Consider the following 19,457-nt stretch of genomic DNA (forward strand, 5'->3'; position numbering starts at 1 on the left):
CTTTCTATTACAACCTGGGCTGCAGCTCTAAATATTGACTGTCGGTCACCAAATCTGCAAAGCCAGCTACATCTATGAGCTTTCAGGCCCTCGTAGTTTGAGGACCACTGTTCTACACCAATGGTGCATCTGTTGCATACCTCCAAGAAGCCTGTGTAAGCCCGGACAGGCAGGTGAAACTTTGATGCATTTGTGATGAGCAGGATATTGCTGTCTATGTGAATGGATGGTCGAACTGGCCGGAAGAGGAGGGAGAAGATGTAACGTGACTCATGCGGGGGGATGAGAATGGGCGTGCTGAAGTTCTGCACCTAAAACCGAAACAGAAAAGGTCATGTCATCTTGTTCTCTGTACAGTTCACATCAGAGCAAGCCCCGCTAATCCCAGTTCTGCTAATGCTCACATTAAACATAGTTTTGGCCTCTTCAGGAAGGGACACGTTGTGTATCTGGGTTGCAAAGCTGAAGGCATTCGTGAGGAAGATGGGTCTGTCCACTGGGTCCACAGGGCTGTCCCTGATGTGGAACAATGTAGCTGTGTGGTCAAAGCCCAGGTAGCTGCCAGGAAAGAAGACACACCTGTGAAACCTCATATAAACTCTTCGAGAACTATTTGTAACTTAGTGCATTTAAACAAAATGACTTACCCTTCTAAAACCTCTGCCTGGTATGGGATTTCAAGCTTGGAATAACTCTTCTCTTTTGCTTTAACAGTTATTTTACCAGAGAACTGATATGGTCTTCTTGCTTTTGAGGCTGAACAAAAAAAAAAAAACAGATTGACAGAACAGATAAGTGCCTACAGAAAGATACAAAGCCCCGCAAAAGGAAATTGTGCAACAGTGAACCCGAAAATTTAAGAAACATCATGATCGAAGGAGGATCAGTGAAGCTTCAGATCATTCCTATGGATTTTCAATAAGATGTATGGATAAACCTAAAACCAAACATTTTAAAAAGGAATCTGACATAAAACATAGTGTGAACACACACACACAACTGTATTTAAACTTCTTGATACGATCATGTTTAGTCTACTAGTGACGGCTGGAAGGAGGAAACTGACATCATCTTCACAGTTTCCTTGTTAAGAGCCAGGGTTCAGTGGAAATGCAGCTTCTTTTAGACCCTTTTGATTCATGTGTGTCCATTATATCTCATTGTTAGAGCCAGTAACAGATACAGTTTCATTTCCCTTTTCCTATTGAAATTTAGTGTGAAATGTGTATTTCAAGACAAGTGTCCAACACAACTTACCATCAAAACTAATACTTGCAACTTTGGTATATCTGCTCTCTCCCGCTTTCAGTGTGACTGCTTTGAAGTCGACTGTGACTGCTTCGTTTGATGGTGTTGTACGTACACTCTGAAAGGCACAAATACAATAACAGATTACCAGCAGGTTAAGATAACCATATAAGTATTTGGGTTGTAAAAGCCAGCAGAAGACACTCACTGTAATCGGAACATCTTTTGCTCCTGAATTTAAAAGGTGTAGATTCAGCTGCTTTGGACGATCTGTAATGCAAAACAGTTGCAAAAGAGGATGAAAGGAGGCAGAGGGATTACTTATAAAACACAATGAGATGTAGCTTTTGTTTATGAGTGCATACCTTGTGATCGAAGCGTACCAAAGTCAAGCATCTCTGTGGAGGAGTATATACCAGGGGCTGCAAACAAAAGTATAAGACTTATAATAAATGTACTGTGGGTGACGAATTAAAAAGATATTAAGCAACAGTTTGGCAGCAGACCTGATGTGACCTCCACCTCTACAGGGAGGATGATGAACTGGTCCTCGTTGGGAGCGTTGGTTTTGATTCTGATGAAAGCCGTGTGGTTGTCGACATCTCTGGATGAGAAGCTGGCTCTCATCACCCCCTTTGTCTCGAATGGAGGAATCTCCTGAAAGGGGAAGGATCAACAAGGGTGAGCGGGGCTGCATTTAAGAGTTTATCCTCAACTTGACTGTCCCAGTTATGATCAGGTTTTTGAAGTATCCACTTTTTGTATTTGTGCATATACACAATACATCCTTAACCCTATAGGGTCTTAAACTCAATATCCAAACATGTTGGGTCAATTTGTAAAGCCAATCAATCTTTTTTTCCTGGAACAGCGGTTGTCATGCTGGTTTTGAGAAACTGCCTGACTGTGCAAGTTGAAATACAAAAGAAACCATGATACTGCAGCATGTATACATCTCATCTCGGTTTCTGTCTGCCGCCGACTAACTGTGCAGCTACCAAGAAACACAAATCAAGCAATATTCCCCTGCAACTGCTCACTCAAGCAATTCTATCGGTAACAGATTTTGTCTTTAAATGCATGCAATAAGATGAATAAGCCAAATCCACAACACAATTCTGGTGTTTAATATTATTAAACTTGGTACAAGCCAGAGCGGCCTCACTTTCAACAGCCACAGTCAAATTAATTTAAGCTAACAGTAACAGAAATAACAATATTGATGGTTTGTGTTGCAAACATGACATGAGAACAGCATGCAGTATGATGCATACAAGGAAATGAATAACCAGATTCCTTTATGCTCCATTTAAACACCATGTCCCAAATATGATGAAAACCAGACAAGCCTGATGTGCATGTACACACAACCAACAACGCTTGATATGAGCTGCTGCAGGAACAAAAGAGGAACTCACCCATAATTTTCCAGTGCCGCCTTGTTGGCCTGTGGGAAGCTCCAGATGTAGATCTCCACCACTGGAGTACATCTCAACAACCTGGAGTAAAGACAAGGGAAAAACAACACAAATCAATGAGTGCAACAACAAATATGTGCAAACATAACTGTGACAGAATCTAGTTTCTCTAAATTACCTGCAGGGGTTCACTGTACGGGTTGTGGATGTGTATTAGAGGTGAGAAGCTGCTGTTTACTGGGACTCGGGCCCCTATGAAGGGCCGCAGTCTGTAGGGGTTCGGGATGCCAACCCCGAAAACCTTCAGGGAACGGATGGAAAAGCAACATTATTTACACTTTTAGTTTCTTAAAAACAAACAAAAAACATGTTGTTGTTTGTTTGGTCTGTACCTGGTATGTAAACACTCCATGATGTGATGTATTAATAAATAAAGTGTTTTCTACATTCCCAACTACTCGAGCCAGAAACACCACGTCAAACGATGTGTTCCCTCCTGGTGGAATTATCTGTTTAAAAAAAAAAGATGAAAAAAGGTTACAATACACTTTATATACAGGACAACAGAGCAGATGATGGAGGTTATTCAAATTTACTGACGCACGAACCTGAAAGATCTCAACACTCACTTCCACAACACCTGACCTTAAAGGTCTATTGGTATGAAAACATTACAGCTACACGCTAACTTTAGCATTTTGGTGGTGACTGTGGTTTCAATTGGTGACTGTTTCAGGTGTTTTGCTGCAGTTTCCCCTGAAATGTTTCCTGTTGCATTTATACATGTATGAGCAAACTGCAGAAGCAGCTCTAACCGCAGAAATATGTTGTTTAACTTTTTTGACTAAGACGTACTGTTAGATACTGTGCACTGAAGCAACAACACAGACCAGGACAGATCTTCCTGCGTTATATCTTCTGTTACAAAACATCACAGAGTCTTTAGAGTGCAGATAGTGGAGGCAGTGAAAGAGGACAGGAATTTAGAAAACACTTTTAACGTCCACTTCAGAGTGAGAAACTTACTGCTTGACAAATATAGGCCTGGTGGACACACTGAAGCAGAAATGAAGATGAGGTGTAATAATAAACATTCACTCTAACCTGTGGGTTAATCTTCAAACAGGAAACAAGTGAAGTGAACAATGTAGAAGCTGTGCCTTTTTTTTTTTTTCATTCAGTGATCACTTTGTCGATGAAAAGAGTCGTAAAACTGTTGTCATAATTTCTTCGACTGTCTTGATCTGTTTGTCCACAGTCACAAAATATGCACTTTAAAGAGTCAAATCCTCATATTAAAGGTCATGAAAAGCTCATATTTGACACTACTTGACAGGTTGGCAGGTATTTACTTCAGGCTCAATCTGACAACAACCTCCACATGTTCAAGTCGACAGCATACAGTCTGAGAAATGCAAAAATCAAAAACATCAATGGTAATAACTCTGATTACTCCATTGCCATTTTTATCATCTCTTCTCGTAGCTCATTTGGACTATGGTGGCCAAATTGCAAGAGGACAGTGTTCAAAGAGACTTCAGTACAAAAATCAACCTGAAACTAAGTGAAAAGAACCAAAATAAGGATTTGAAAAGTGAGAGGGCACGACCTTCCTTGTTGCATACAAATGGGCTGTCACATCATAACAGCAATTAAGAACTAATTTATCTTTTTACATATATTTTATACCTCTGGTTTTAGTTTCAGAGCAGTGGTATTAGCTCCCTTTTCCTGCTAATCTAACAAATCACCTTCCCTACAGGTAAACCTTGAGTAAATGCACTCATTAAGCACAGCATATACAGCTGAAACCAAAAGTTTACATACACTGTATAACAAGACATTTAACCTTTTGTTCTCACTGTATGATACTAAATCAGACTAAACTTTTCCCATTTCAGCTAAATTAGGATTACCAACATTATTTCTATTTGCTAAATGCCAGAATAATGAAAGAAAGAATTTTTTTGAGAGATTTTTTTTGTTGCTCTCCCTGGAGACAAATTTGTCTACCCAAGATATAAAAAGCCTCTATTCAAACACATCCTGTGACACTGGGGCCTGAATGTCATTTAAAAACCGCACTGAGTTCACTACTACTGAACCACTTTGGGAACTCAACTCGTGTTCTGAAGTTGCATTTATTTTCCTATTTACCATTTAAAAGCACATTACCAACCCAGACTTTGATCATCTCTATAAAGACTTATCCAAACATGCTGCTGAAAGACACTTCTGTGTGTTTCAAGGGGAAAAAAAGTTGAAATGAAAGAAGAAACTATTCAAGGGGCATGATGTAGTGTGTGAGAGTCACATCTTGATGTGCGGACTCGTTTGCATGATATTTCTCATTTCAAGGTTTGCACTTTTATGGATAAGGATATTTCTGCTATTTTGAGGCTCACTACACCAAGACAGCAAGTTGCCAAAAACGTTACGATCTTCTATTTGAATACTAGACGCTCTGTGGCACACATTGTTCCAAGCCCAAACATCGTCCTCTAGATGACCTGAAGGCCATGAATTGTCTCAGTCTGACTTAAACAAGAAAATTACATCTACTGTGACGCCACAAAATAGTTTTTTTTTTCTCTTCAAATGGACTCTTCATATACAGTGCAGAGGGCAGTCACCAATACCAGGACCAGTCAAAATCCACTGTTCAAGGGTTTTTAAAAAAAATATATTTTTATTTTTAGTATCTTGTAAGTGTAGAACTAATCTGCAGAAATCAAAACTAAACAAAAAATTGTCAACATATTTTAGCTTACCCAATGTAGTTTTACACACGACTGACATGATCTTAATCTGCTTTATAAAGTCCTTGCCTAGAATGGCTTCCAGTTACCAGATGAGTCTTGTCAAAAGTTGACTGACGGAATTTCTCGCCTTCTTTATGTGTTTGAGACCAACAGTGTGTTGCTATGCAGTAAACAGCCCAGTTGATCGACTTGTAATCTATATTATTACAAATCACTCAGCTATGTGAAGAGACACAATAATCCATTGTGACTTTAAGACATGAACGTCAGTCAGTCAAGAAAAGGTTCTTTAAATTCAAACGCTGCGATATAACTGGTTTTGACAAGAACGGCACCAGGAAAGGAAGACCAGGAGTTCCCTCTGTTCATTAGAGTCACCAGCCCCAGAAATCAATAATTAATGGCTCCTCAGATTAGAGCAGACATCAATTCTTCCTCAAGTTCGAACAGTAGACACATCTTAAAATCAGCTGTTGGGAGGACACTTTGGATCCAGTCCCAGACGATGGGACAATCATTAGTTTTTCAGCAGCAGTTTTATTAGCTGTGATGTCTTGACAATGTAGGAAATTTAAAAAAAAAAAAAAACCCTGTGAATGAGCAGATGCTTCCAAATGTTAGAACGTCACATCGCCATGAACAAAAAATACGTGAATGCACTTTAAAAAAAAGAGTCAGAAGATCATCCTCCTGCTGCAGAGGAGCTATACTGGACCCATCCTCTAGGGACACTGCATCCTGTATGTTTAAGAGTCAATTTTAGCATTTTTTCCACTAAACTGTATGTTTTTTTTTGTATAGAATGTGTACACCAGCTGGTCTGCATCTCTACTGTGGTCCACTGTGTGTTCATGTATTGGATGGTCCTTTCACAAAACGTCATTCATCTGTGCAGTGCCAGTGACTGCAGTCCCCAGAGATCTTCTGTGTAGTCACATGTCACAGTACCACATGTGGTTTGTGTCTGAACTTCCCACGCTGTTGTCAGCATCTAGATGCTGTTGATGACTGTCAATACTTGGCAAAAAACAAAACTATAGAAAATGCCATCTGAGACACAAGAGAAGGATGCATCGTACTTTAGGATTAGTGTGTCTTGTTTACAAAAATTACTGAGGTTACCACACTGATCAAAAAATGTTAATGACTCCTAAGGAATGAAGCTCAAATAACATGCTGAGATCAAGACACAGCCACGTGACCGGAGATCAAGAGAAAAATTATGCCTCCACCCCAGCAAGACATTATATTTTGTTGTCTTCCCATTCTCATGAAAATGATATTGTGCTCTTGAGGGAATTTCCTAAATTTTGCACAAACTGATCAGATTTTGGTAGTCAAAGGTCACTGTGACCTCACAAAGCATGTTTTTGTCTGTAACTTAAGAATTCTTCCTATTGCAGGAACTTTGGGCAGGCACAAGGTCACCCAACTGTTAATAATTGGCCCTCTAATCGGCCCTTTCAGCCTTTCTGTTTTCACTGCGGTGTAGGATCCAAGACCTTACACTACAATGACAACTCCAAGTGCGCCAAAACAACAACGAATAGTAGTTACTGGACAGAGCAGCAGTTCTATGAGGACATATGAAACAGAACAAGGGATGGTTTGTTATGTTAGCCTATACATAGAATTTTAAATAGCTGTGGCTGATGTTTGCAAGGAGAGAACTTTAACTGTACGAGGACATTGAGAGAAGCTGAAAAAAAGGCGCTTGTTGTTGTCTCTAATTATAACCAAATAGTATTGTCCTCTCTGATTTGACTAATCGGCATCGAGTCCTGCACAGCAGTTTTTTTTCAGGGCCACATAGAAGTATCAACTTGGAGCAGGTACTGAGAACAGCCCTTGAAAGAGTTTTTACAGGGGTGGTTCCTCCACTCAGATCAGATCAAATCAGAATGATTGGATTTCCAAAGATTACATTAAACAAGTAATCAAGACAAAACGAAATCTGTGTCTTTAAAGTGATGTTGAAGTGATTACTACTTACCCTATTCTGGAAAAAGGATGCGTGAAAATGTGCTGTTGTTGCTGATATTGATATCAAACTAATTTCTTCTGAACTAGGATTATGTAAATAAACTTTCTCCATTTTTGGCATTCCAACAGGCCTGCAAAGAAGAACAGAAGGCGTTGTAAGAAAAGAACACTGCATTTAAAGAAATTCAAACAAACTGTAGAAGAAAAAGAACCAAACATCTAATAAGAGTGCTCACAGTAACATGGGATTCGACACAATGTTGGTACAAACTGATCTGATTCAAGAAAAGCAAAAAAAAATAAGTGGTGAAGAACTTCACTGTAAAAACAAACAGGTTTGGACTGTTATTAAAGTTACTTCACAAAGATTTTCCTGGGTAAAACGAAAGACCTTCCAGGGGAGACTTGACATTCATGAGCTAGTATCTCCCCATTGTTAATCCAACATTCAAAGCACACCATAAATGCTTTGATTTCATACCTCTGAGGCAGCCTGTGGTTTCTTTTATTTCAAAATGGTACGAAAATCAACCCGTAGAAACTTGAAACTTTTTATGATTCTCACTGCTGCATAATCACGCAATGCCAGGATGGAAGTTACTTCAGTTAAAGAATATATGCAGCTGAATGTTCTCTTTGATGGACTGTTTCTCAGTGAACTGATAAAACCTGAAAAAAAAATCCCCTGTGCTCCTTTAAAGATCATTTTAACACCATGCACATCACAAATTGAGCTTCTATATATGGGCTTTTATAATGAGACCACTAATTCAAATGCTGCCATCATCTCTAGCACATTAGAGGCAGGGTGAGACTTTCTCAAGGTTTCATTTTCATGCCCTGAAAACATTCACGACTGATAAGTGGATTGTTTATTGAGGACAGGGGAGGACAGCTGGGTCTCTCAGCATGACCCCGTTGTTCTAAGAGCTCCCTGGTAAGGTACTGTAAAGCTGCGACATGCTAAATGGGTGTGCACCCACTGTTAGCATGGAATATAATCTAGTAAGTCTAGCAAAGGTAAAGCGAGGTGCTGACACTGGAGCGAAAGGATATGTGGTTTTGTTAAGTGCATTCCATAGATTGCTAAAATGTTTCTTCAGCAATTCATTTATTGTTGACAGACTAAGGTCAGTTACCTCAGAGCAGGTTTTACATGACATGTTACAGACAGCTGTATTATTACAGCTAACTGAGAGCCTGTGTGTTAACTCTCCACAGTGTAAATTACATTAAACAACAACTTAGAAAGAGAAAAAAAACTAAACAACTTAAAATGACAAACATTAGGTGTCTCAATGTCAACATAAAACATCACACAATGCAAAAATGCCATTTTATGAAAGAAAAACACACTCACTGTTCATGAAAGTCCAACATTGGAGGTTCAAATCGTATAGGTCGGCAGTTCCCACGGTGCGGGGACGTGCTGCGAAAGACAGGAAGCTGTGACAGCAGCAGAAGCAGGCTAGGAAAAATAGTATCCATGTTTGTGCATTTCAAACAACCGAGAGGCTAAAGACACAAGCACTGATACCACAGTCTGTCTCTGGGTTTTTTTTGAATGTACTAAGCTGGCAATGGGACCACTCCCATCCGCAGCACACTATTTCCATATGTAAAATCTCCATGAAAATCCATAGGCTAATAAAAAAAGGACACTAAAGACGGATCTCTTGGTGTAACCCTCGGAGTGTGGTGCTTCTCTCACACAGGCAGAAACTTTTGAGCATCAGACGCAACCCGCCTAGTTGTATGACTCACCAAACCTGTTTAACAGCAGGTGTATCTTAACAATAGACAAGGTGTCCTCAAACAGGAGCAACTCTTCTTTGGCAGAGGTACTACACAACAGAACAGTGTAATGGGAGCCTTCATGTAAATCTCATGGAAAGAGAAGTTCATCAGCAATGCAGACGTGGCACCTGAACGTCACATGGTCATTTCACCACAAAGAATCACTTGTGGAATTATCATACATGCAATACAAAAAATGTAAAAATCAATGATAAATGTTTTATTATCTTTTGCGCCAGTCTCGATGCAAACACCCTCCCTTACTATATCGCTCACATGTAATTACTTTAACACCACCCTAGAGTCAGACAATTTACAAGAGATCAATTTCATCTATTTAATACCAAGCCTTCATGTACAGGAGCAGACAATAGCCACAGCAGGGCACTCCAATAGCTCTGTTCGCTATAGATGGGATGGATTTCCATCCCCCGAGGCTCACAGTGATCCACCATGCAGTGTTCCTTCGGGATAATCTGTCATCTACAGCTTGCCCTCGCTTCTCTCATTAATATAACAACTACCGACAAAATTCTTGTGGGATTAAGGATCCAAATGGATCCTGGCTGTGAATTCTGTGCCGCCTTTCACTCTGCGCTTCAGAGCTAATGTGTTGAATGTCAGTGTGTAATTGGAGTAGCTCGGGGAGATCATGAGGAGGGCTGTGCCTCTTGGCCTCAGATCTGCTCATGTCCAGTGTCAAGCTAACCTTAAAATCACAAGTGCATTAAAAAACAAAAACATATATAGTGGCTGTGAAAAATATGTTGATTCTGGTGGAAGCCATGATTTCTTTCACAATGGAAATATTTCCAAATACTGCACAAACATACGAACAGCAAAAAGGGGAAGTTGAACATTTAACCCTCTCAACCCCAAATCTAATCTTAATCTACGTCTCATTTCCCATGTGTCAGAATTTTGCCAAAAATAAACCGTTTACACTATAGTCTATTTTAAAAAAAAAACTAACTAAAATTCTGTGCTCCTTGATACGATCGAGAAACCAAGAGTAATTCAGCTGCAACTAAGTCATGTGACAAAAATTCTGACACATTCTGGGTGGACTGCAGGCTGTGTTTACACAGAGCAGAAACAAGACAACTGAGTGAAAAATGAAACACACTTCAATAAAATGAATGCAGCATGGGTCAAAAACTGTGTACAGAGGAGCAAGTTGTTAGCTAGTTGTTGAAAGATCCATTCAGCATGTTGAAATATCTTTTGAGAGTTGGTGTACAGAGTAGTGTGGAAAGCACCTAGTTTGTAGAAGCTGTAAAAACAGAAATAGCTTGCTGTATATAGCATGTATTAGCCCTCATATTTTCCAGTATTGGAAACACCTATGGGCAGTTGGAACATTTTTATACATGATGAGTCCAGATCCAGATTTTTTGATTTTTTCTAGAATAAATAATCATAGAAATTCAACTTTGCAATTTAATGATTTATAGCATTATATTTCTGTCTACTGCACAGAAACTATCTTGAGCCATCTCTGCTTCAAGCCGCAGTTGTGCAGTTTCCATAAAAGGTACAGGACACTAAAAAATGCAACACAAATGCCAAGAAAAAGCACAGGGTTCAGAGGGTTACAAAAAGTCTGAAACAACACAGCCAAAGGGTAAATACCCCCATCATCCAGCTCTGTCGGAGGAGTGGTCATGCCACAAAAGATAACCTCCGTATGGATTAGAACATACTGTACAAATAGGAAAGTCTGGCTGAATGCTGCGCCCAGAAAAAACACACACGTAAACGGTACAGACGGGGTTAGCTGTGATGTGTATACAGAAACGTGATGCTATAAAACTGACTGACTGATGTTTACACGCTTTCTGCCATGGAAACAGTGTTTACTTGTTTCCGCACTTCTGTCACAGAGCCCACTCCATTCGGCCAGTAGTCAACCATTCACTGTCACTGTAGTTCCCGCAGCGCTTTGATATAAGACTCTGATGTCTGTCTCTGGCTGACACTAGAAAGCAAACTACAACTTCCCCATAGAGCTCTCCGGTCAGCCATGTTTGTGTCTGCACTCAAAGCATTTAAGCAATCCTGTCTGCTCGTGGGAACACACTGTCACACAGATGTCTCTGAGGTCTGCCCTGCTGGACTCGGCTCTTTTGTAGAGCTGTGGTAAAGGGGAGGATTGTGCTGTGGTCAGGTCGAACAACAGGTGACACGGACTGAGTGGTTTCCCTGACGACTGATGTAGTTAATAGCATGTGGTTGACAGAGCCAGGAGATGTGATGGGTGTGATCTTCATGCTATAAAGCAAAACTGTCAGTAAGTACAGCTTAAAGTTGTGGTTGTCTTGCCTTGTAGGTTTCAGTAGGTTGTTATTATGATCCTCAAGCATTTTTCCTTTTTTTTTTGGTTGTTCACTGATACCTTATAGCCGGATACGTAGAATAAAATTCTTGCTTGCTCTGGTCAGCCTTGACCAGATAAGCTTTTGTTATTTGCTTGTTGGCTGATATTGTATTTGTTACTGTCCAGTTTCAGGAGCATCTTTGTTGTTTTCTGTTCTGCTCAGGAATGCTGGTCGTGTTAAAGCCTGGAGAACAGTGACGTGTGCTGCATAAGACTGCTGTTGTTTTGCGTGTCAAGAACTCCTCAGCCTACACTTGCATTTTCCACTTTTATGGTTACCTTGCAGGAACCGTTTACAATAGCATGCAATCTAGATGAAGAGTGTATGCTTAATGGTGAGGATGTAAAACAACAGCGCCTGTCAACCCTACAATTCTACAATTTCATTTAGCAGGCGCTTTTATCCGACGTACATCTGAGAATAGACACAACACAAGCAAGGCTCTCATCATTAGTAAACAACCTGGGTAAGTGCCTTAAAACAACTAATTGACACTAACATAGTGGTATTTAAATGCACAAACATCTACAGGATTCAAGTTCTTGTTACAAAACAGAGGATGACATTTCCTACCTTTGTTGATGATATAAACTAAAATCGATGTCAGACTCTGCCTGTAAAGAAAACAGAAACATACACTAAGTATTCATTCAACGTGAATTGTCTGGATATTACATTCAGGGGTACTCTAGGAGAATTTATAAGTTCAATAAATTGCATTATTTTAACCTTTTGTTACTTGGTAATGGAGTAAATGTTAGTATTCAATCATAACGATAATAATGCACTTTATTTCTAGAGCACCTTTTAAAACCAGAATTACAATGTGCTTACAAAAAAGAGCAAAACAATAAAACATTACAAAAATACAAACTTACCAAGGACATTATAAAATATTGTACTTTTCCAACAGGTACTGACTGAGCCATAATACACATGGGGAGTTACAATCGATTATAAAGAGTTAGAATTGAGTTTTCATAGCAACAACACAGAAGGAAAGAAAAATCTTACCTGTAAAAGGCTTCCCTCACCAAAATGTAGAACTTCTAGAATTGTGTCGGACTGAATGAATGCTGTAAAAGAAACAATAGGAACATTTTAGAAATATTACTTCCATCACCATCACTGCAACTATTTTAAATTCCAGCAGTTTCAAATCGTTTAGTAAAATTGAAAGGACACATATCAAATAAAAGCTAAGTAAATGACTTCTACATGGGACTGACACATTAAACCTGATTTGCATGGCAAAGCACCTTTAGAAACCCCGACACTGATTTGAAATGCTTCACCACTGTGATTCAAGTTGGGCAGCAGCAGCTAATTGTGCTGCAATTTTGCAAAAGAAACTCCTGCAAAGTCAGATATCACCAAAAAAAAAAAAAACTACAAATAACTCCTCCTCCCAAATCTCCAAAAGCACAAGTCATGGGTCAGCAGCCAGCGTATTTGCCAAAACCACAAAGTAATAATACAAGTAAAGATAACTCCCTGCTTGAACTTTAATCTCTAATGCAGACAAGAGACAACAGAAAGTTCTGGCTCGAGATCTGAGTTCACTCCCTGCTCCACTTAGAAGTTGGGGGTCACACCCTGGTTGTACTGAGAAGAGCCAATTCATCTACCACTGTGAACGAAGCACATACGTCTGCTTCAGGATGTTATAAGGTTTCAGGGTGTGAAAAGGGTAGTAAATCCTAAATAATCACAGTATTATCAACAGGATTCTGAGGGCCAGACATCCCCTTGCATCGCTCGCTATGTGACTCACTCACAGTGAATCTGAAAGCTTGGAGAGCCTCAAGTTCATCTCTGCGTTTCTGACACTTCAACTGTGCAGTGAACTTGACACCATAGAAATCCCACAGCTTGTGCTGCGAGATCAACCTTCTGCTGATCATATTCACAGCACACTTGCAGCTGGGATACCCATGTATTGTTATGACAAACCAAACTGCTGCATTTAATTAGATCTTGCTGGCTATGAAGCATGTTTTAGATCAAAATGCCTCAGCAGTTCCAGAGGATCTAAGCAGCTACAGCGGTATTTCAATTTCTAATTTCCTTTTTTCCTGGCATTTCTAACATTAAACGTGTTCATGACACACAGCTCACATCATACTAATTCTACCGTGAAACCACATCCAGACAGAGGTGGAGTGAAAGTGTTTGGGTATGTATACAGTAAAGCGGCAACGATTAATCAATTAGTTGTCAACCTGATCCCTATGAACTATTTCGATAACTGATTAATCAGTGTTAGTAGTATTTTCAGGAAACTAACTCTATATTCTTTGATTCCAGCTTCCTAAGTGTGAATATTTTCTGGTTTCTTTGCTAATCTAGGACAGTAAATTGAATATTTTTGGGCTCTGGACAAAACTGTACATTTTAGGAGGTCCTCTTAGGCTTTAGGAAAAACATGTTTAAAGACATTTTGAAGACCAAACAACTAATGAATCAATAAAGACTAGAACTGAAAGAATAATCACCAATAAAATAATCACTAGTTGTAGTTCCTGTACAAAAACAATACTCCTACAGTATGCTAGTGAAGACTGAACAGGGCTAGAAACAGTAGAAATGTGCACCAGATATCACAAAAGTCAAAATGCTCTCAGTAAATAAACGCTCATATCACTTTAAAACAAGCATTAACAGAAGGCTTTGTGGTCACAACTACTGGTGAAGTGCAACTGTATGTTTTTGTACAATTGCCCAACTGAAAGGAAGCAGGAAGTTTGAACATTTCTCGCCTTTAAATCGCAAGTCACTTCCCCTGGCAGAGGCCGGTGTGAATCTGTACAGATAGGTGAAACAGTGAAGCACAACTAGCGGCCCTCTAGTTAACACTGACTCAGTTTGCTTAGCTCGCAGTGTTGACATTAGTAGAAGGCATGACAAAGTGAATTCACACTCTATTTGCTTTGTCACAAGAGTGTAGTTCTTGTGCGATCCAGCCTTGGAGTGTGTTGCAAGTAGGGCTACATAATATATTGTTTTAGCAACGACATTGTGATGTGTGGATGTGCAACAGTCACACTGAAGGAAGTGCAATGTGAAGTAACGCAAACTGACTCAAACACATCATGCTACAACTTTTTTTTTTTTGCTGCTTGATGCAAAATAAAAACTTGCAGGGTTCTCAATGACTAATCCATGACTAATGTACAAGAAACGCCTGTCTGATAAAACACTATTTACTCCAATTTAAGGGTTTTTGGAAATACTGACGGTTTTTCTTTCTTTCTTCAACTTCATTTACAAGACATGGAGTTTGTTGACATGCAGGCTCCACATGTACAGAAACACTGAAAATGGTCATTTGGTTTCCAAAAGAAACGCAACATCAGATGTACAGAAAGATTTCAACTGCAGGAAGGAAGAAGCTCATTAAAAAATAGGTACTCTGTCAGCAGTGTCTTGGAATTACTGCCACCACAGGAGGCAACACAACTCATTTGTTTGACCATTTAAATCAGCACAAGTTCTGCATGCGTGCAAAACCAGATCTGAATGCTATCCAAAGCAGGAAAAAAAAACTTTACACCATAGGAGAAAGACTCCAAATGGTCTTTTCAGCTTTTTAATTTTTTCTTATAAGTATCTCTTGTCAATGCAGATGCACTTGCCGACAAAATCATTCCAACTGATTTCCTCTTGATAGTTTTTCAAGTCCTCTGACGCGAATTCCTGTATTTTTTCCACATTGCATTATATCTATACCTCAGAAAAACAAAATATCACAATGTCAGGTTTATTCCAATCTCGTGCAGCCCTACTTGTAGGTGTCTGGAACCAATGTAAACAATTTATAGTCACGTTTCAAAGTTGACACGGTTTATCTTGGACGTGGGTGACAGCTGTCCACTTGTCCATTGTCACTGTGACCTGACATGATCAGCAGGTCTGACACCAGGATAAGTAAGTAGCGGCTGTCATTTGGCCTGGGCAAGCTAAACCCAACCAAGGGTCAAAATCGAAAGCCACGTTTGCAAATATCACTCGACCGTCTGATTTCCTTCACTGAGCCCGGTATGAGGAAGTAATGTCGGGCAGCCTGACTGCCATTAATGCAGTCAATCTGACATCTCCTCATTCCTGTACTTTAAGATCATACACTAAGCTAACATGAGTACTAGCCTTGGTGCTAACAAGCTGCTCTCTCCGCCTCTGCCTCGTACTATCTTGTATGTTTGCTGGGTTAACGGTTAGCTTAACTTAGCCATATATGGAAGGAATGACAACATGACAACAAGCTACAAACGAAGCTAACGTTTACTGTAAGGCCACATATACAATAGTTAGCTTACTAACGGTGGCTGTCTCATTCTGAACTGAGCTCACCATTCAAACGTCTACACACTCCGGTCTGTAATGAAACCTCGCTAGCAGCAAACAGAACCGGCTATGATTTAGCAGTGTTGTGTCGGTGTTGGTGCTAGCGGGCTAGCCGTGATAAAGTTGGCCCGCAGAGGTAACGCTAACCTCAACCCACACTTCACAGAAATGTCTACGGAAGTTAGCGCTAGCTAACGTAGCTGAGCTAAGTTACAAACCTTGTTTATTCGCCCGCGTCGTGTGGATAAAAGCAATAAATAACATCCTCAATAATCCGACAGACGGTGTTCTGGTTCTGGTGCGGGACTGGGCTCTCTCTGGACTCGCCATGCTGCAGATCTTTCTGTTACGATAACAACCGAGCGAGTGTGCGGACATGCCCGTGTAAACCTCTGCTGACTCTGTCAATCATAGCCGTGAAGAGAAACTCAGCTGAACTGAGAGCAGCAGTAGCAGCAGCGGAGGCTAACTACCGAACAGGACGTTCTTCTTCTTCTTCTGCTTCTGCTTCTCTTCCTCGTACGCTGCGTGAGTGACGCGTCAACGGCTCAACACACGCTGCGGTCTGTTCACTGCCGGTATCTCACACAATTATTAACTTATTATTTAAATCCTGTGGTAACTTTAGGAGGCGGCGAGAGAAAACAATCTGCCATTTGTCTGTGCTGGACTCTCAGTCATCCAGGTCATGGTAATTACAAGCGCTTCAGGAAAAAGCAACCGGACTTCTGCTGTGGTTTTTGAACACGTTCCAGCAAACGGCAGCCTTCAGGAAACGTTGTGGGAACGTTCTTTCGGCGTTCTATAAAAGTTAAACGAACAGTAACTTTAAAGAACCTGAAGAGAAAGTTGTGGTAATGTTCTCTCGAGTTTCAAAAACAGTAACCTCTAAGGAATAAAGTAAAAGCTTTAAAATAAACTGAAAAAAATGTAAGAAAAATATATTTCCCCCTTGTAGTTTAACAGTAAAAACTGAATGTTTCTAACAAAATTGAAAAGTATATCTTACTGCTATGTTAAATTACAAATAATAACTAGCAAATCACACAAAATAGTTAATTCAGCTGTTGTTAACTCTTAAATAAAGTGCCTAAATTCTAAATACAGTAATGTCCAAATCAAAAGTCTGTATTTTTAAAACACAAATACGACTTAATTATTTTACAGTACTGAACCATAAGATTACCAGATTTTTAGTGAATGTACATTAGCATAATATATCATTATTTTGTCATATTTGTCATTATTTAAAAAAAATGTTGTGAATATTAAAGATTGCAAACTGGTAAATATATATATTTTTAACTGTACACATAATATCTGGCAAAATCACAGACACATATATGAATTTATATGCTGACTGTAAAAAAAGATACATACAGTTGAAACCAGAAGTTTACATACACTGTATAAAAAAAAAAAAAAAAAATCAAAAAACATAAAAATCTTTATTTTCTCACTGTCTGATATTAAATCAGACTAAAGTTTTCCTGTTTCAGGTCAGTTAGGATTATCAACATTATTTCTATTTGCTAAATGCCAGAAAAATGAGAGAAATATTTTTTTTAGGAGAATTTTTTATTACTTTCTTCCAAAAAGTCAAAAATTTACATACACTGGGATTATTAGGTTTTCAAACTATTTAGGAAAGCCCAGATGATGATTTCCTGTCTTTGGAAGCTTTTGATAGGTTAATTGACAGCATTTGAGTTAGTTGGAGGCATACCTGTGGATGTATTTTAAGGCACACCTCAAACACACTGCTTCCTTTTGTGACAACATGAGACAATCTAAAGAAATCAGCCAAGATATCAGGAAGAGAATTGTGGACCTCCACTAGTCTGGTTCATCCTTGGGTACACTTTCCAGATGCCTGAAGGTTCCACGTTCATCTGTTCAAACAATTATATGCAAGTATAAACACCATGGGAATGTCCAGCCATCATAGCGCTCAGGAAGGAGACGGGTTCTGTGTCCCAGAGATGAAGTGTTTTGGGTTGTAATGTGCGCATCAACCCCAGAAAAAAACAAAAGACCTTGTGAAGATGCTGAAGCTGGTAAGAGAGTGTCATGATCCACAGTAATCATTGTGTCCTGTACTGACATGGGCTGCAAGGCTAGTCAGAGAGGAAGAAGACATTACTACAAAAGCAATATAAAAAAGCCAGATTACAGTTTGCAAATGCACACAAGGACAAAGACCTTAACTGTTGGAGACATGTCCTGTGGTCTGATGAAACTAAAATTGAACTGTTTGACCTTAATGACCATCTTTACATTTGGAGGAAAAAGGGGGAAGATTACAAGCCTGAGAACACCATCCAAACTGTGAAGTACGGGGGTGGCAGCATCATGTTGTGGGGGTGTTTTGCTGCAGGAGGGACTGGTGCACTTCACAAAATAGATGGCATCATGAGGAAAGAGTATCATGTGGAAATATTGAAGCCATGTCTCGAGACATCAGCCAGGAAGTTAAAGCTCTGGGCACAAATGGGTCTTCCAAATGGACAATGACCTGAAGCATACCACCAAATTAGTTACACAGTGACTTAAGGACAACAAAGTCAATGTTTTGGAGTGGTCATCACAAAGCCCTGATCTCAACCCTGTAGAAAATTTGTGGGCAGACCTGAAAAGGCGTGTGGAGCAAGGTGGCCAACAAACCTGACTCAGTTCCACCAGTTCTGTCAGGAGGAATTCCAGCAAACTATTGAGAGAAGCTTGTGGAAGGAAACCAAAAACATTTGATCCAAGTCATGCAGTTTAAAGACAAAGCTACCAAATACTAGGGAAATGTATATAAACTTCTGACTTTGAAGAAAGCAATAAAAGATTCTCTTTCTCATTATTATGACATTTAGCACATAGAAATAATTTTGTTAATCCTAACTGACTTAAAACACTAAAAGTTTAGTCTGATTTAATGTCAGATAGTGAGAAAAAGAAGTTAGATGTCTTTTTAATACAGTGTATGTAAACTTCTGGTTTCAACTGTATATACTATAGTACTACTACTATTAGTATTTCCTATTCTTGTTTATTTTATAGGTTTCCCATTTGTTTCCTTCTGACTTTACTCATTTCCATTTTGTCCAAACAGTACAATAAAGTCACAAAAACAGTTGACATGTACAGTATGTATTCTCAGATACAGTATTAAGGATTTTTTTCTGATATAAAAGAGAACGACCCAAATAAATAATCCAACACTGCTGAAAAATAAAACTAGAGTAATGGTTAATGGTTGACAGAGATAAAGATGATGATTGCTGAGAAGTGATGTTAATGGACAACAGTGAAGATATACTAAGATAAAAAAGAGTCCAGGAAGCCTACAGAAGATAAGACTTGCTCTGAGCTTGAACTTGTTGCTTGAAACTTGTAGCTTGGTTGCTAAATGTACTGCTTGCCCTTGGACCTAAAAACAAGTTGCATTCTGTTGTGAGGTGTGAGTTTCAGTTTTGATGTTGTGCTCACAACAAAAGAGCTATTTTGAACTGCAAAACACAACTTTGGCAGCTTTGTGC

General features: G+C 39.4%; 1 protein-coding gene across 2 annotated transcripts in view; it reads right to left on the minus strand.

Annotated features, from left to right (window-relative positions):
* Positions 1-16,524, minus strand: part of tmem131 (transmembrane protein 131) — a 35,025-nt gene extending 18,501 nt beyond the window's left edge. For both annotated transcript variants that reach the window (XM_008293326.1, XM_008293325.1), the window contains exons 1-15: positions 16,149-16,524; positions 12,601-12,662; positions 12,160-12,200; positions 8,772-8,840; positions 7,422-7,542; positions 3,059-3,175; positions 2,845-2,967; positions 2,667-2,747; positions 1,755-1,905; positions 1,614-1,670; positions 1,457-1,518; positions 1,258-1,366; positions 648-756; positions 405-558; positions 141-311 (exon numbers count right to left, since the gene is read on the minus strand). In XM_008293326.1, the coding sequence (XP_008291548.1) occupies positions 141-311; positions 405-558; positions 648-756; positions 1,258-1,366; positions 1,457-1,518; positions 1,614-1,670; positions 1,755-1,905; positions 2,667-2,747; positions 2,845-2,967; positions 3,059-3,175; positions 7,422-7,542; positions 8,772-8,840; positions 12,160-12,200; positions 12,601-12,662; positions 16,149-16,308 (1,587 nt within the window). In that variant the 5' untranslated portion in view covers positions 16,309-16,524. The remainder of the gene's footprint in view (positions 1-140; positions 312-404; positions 559-647; positions 757-1,257; positions 1,367-1,456; positions 1,519-1,613; positions 1,671-1,754; positions 1,906-2,666; positions 2,748-2,844; positions 2,968-3,058; positions 3,176-7,421; positions 7,543-8,771; positions 8,841-12,159; positions 12,201-12,600; positions 12,663-16,148) is intronic.
* Positions 16,525-19,457: the final 2,933 nt, after the last annotated feature.

Source organism: Stegastes partitus, unplaced genomic scaffold, assembly GCF_000690725.1.
Source record: "Stegastes partitus isolate 25-593 unplaced genomic scaffold, Stegastes_partitus-1.0.2 Scaffold873, whole genome shotgun sequence".
NCBI classification, from domain to species: domain Eukaryota; kingdom Metazoa; phylum Chordata; class Actinopteri; family Pomacentridae; genus Stegastes; species Stegastes partitus.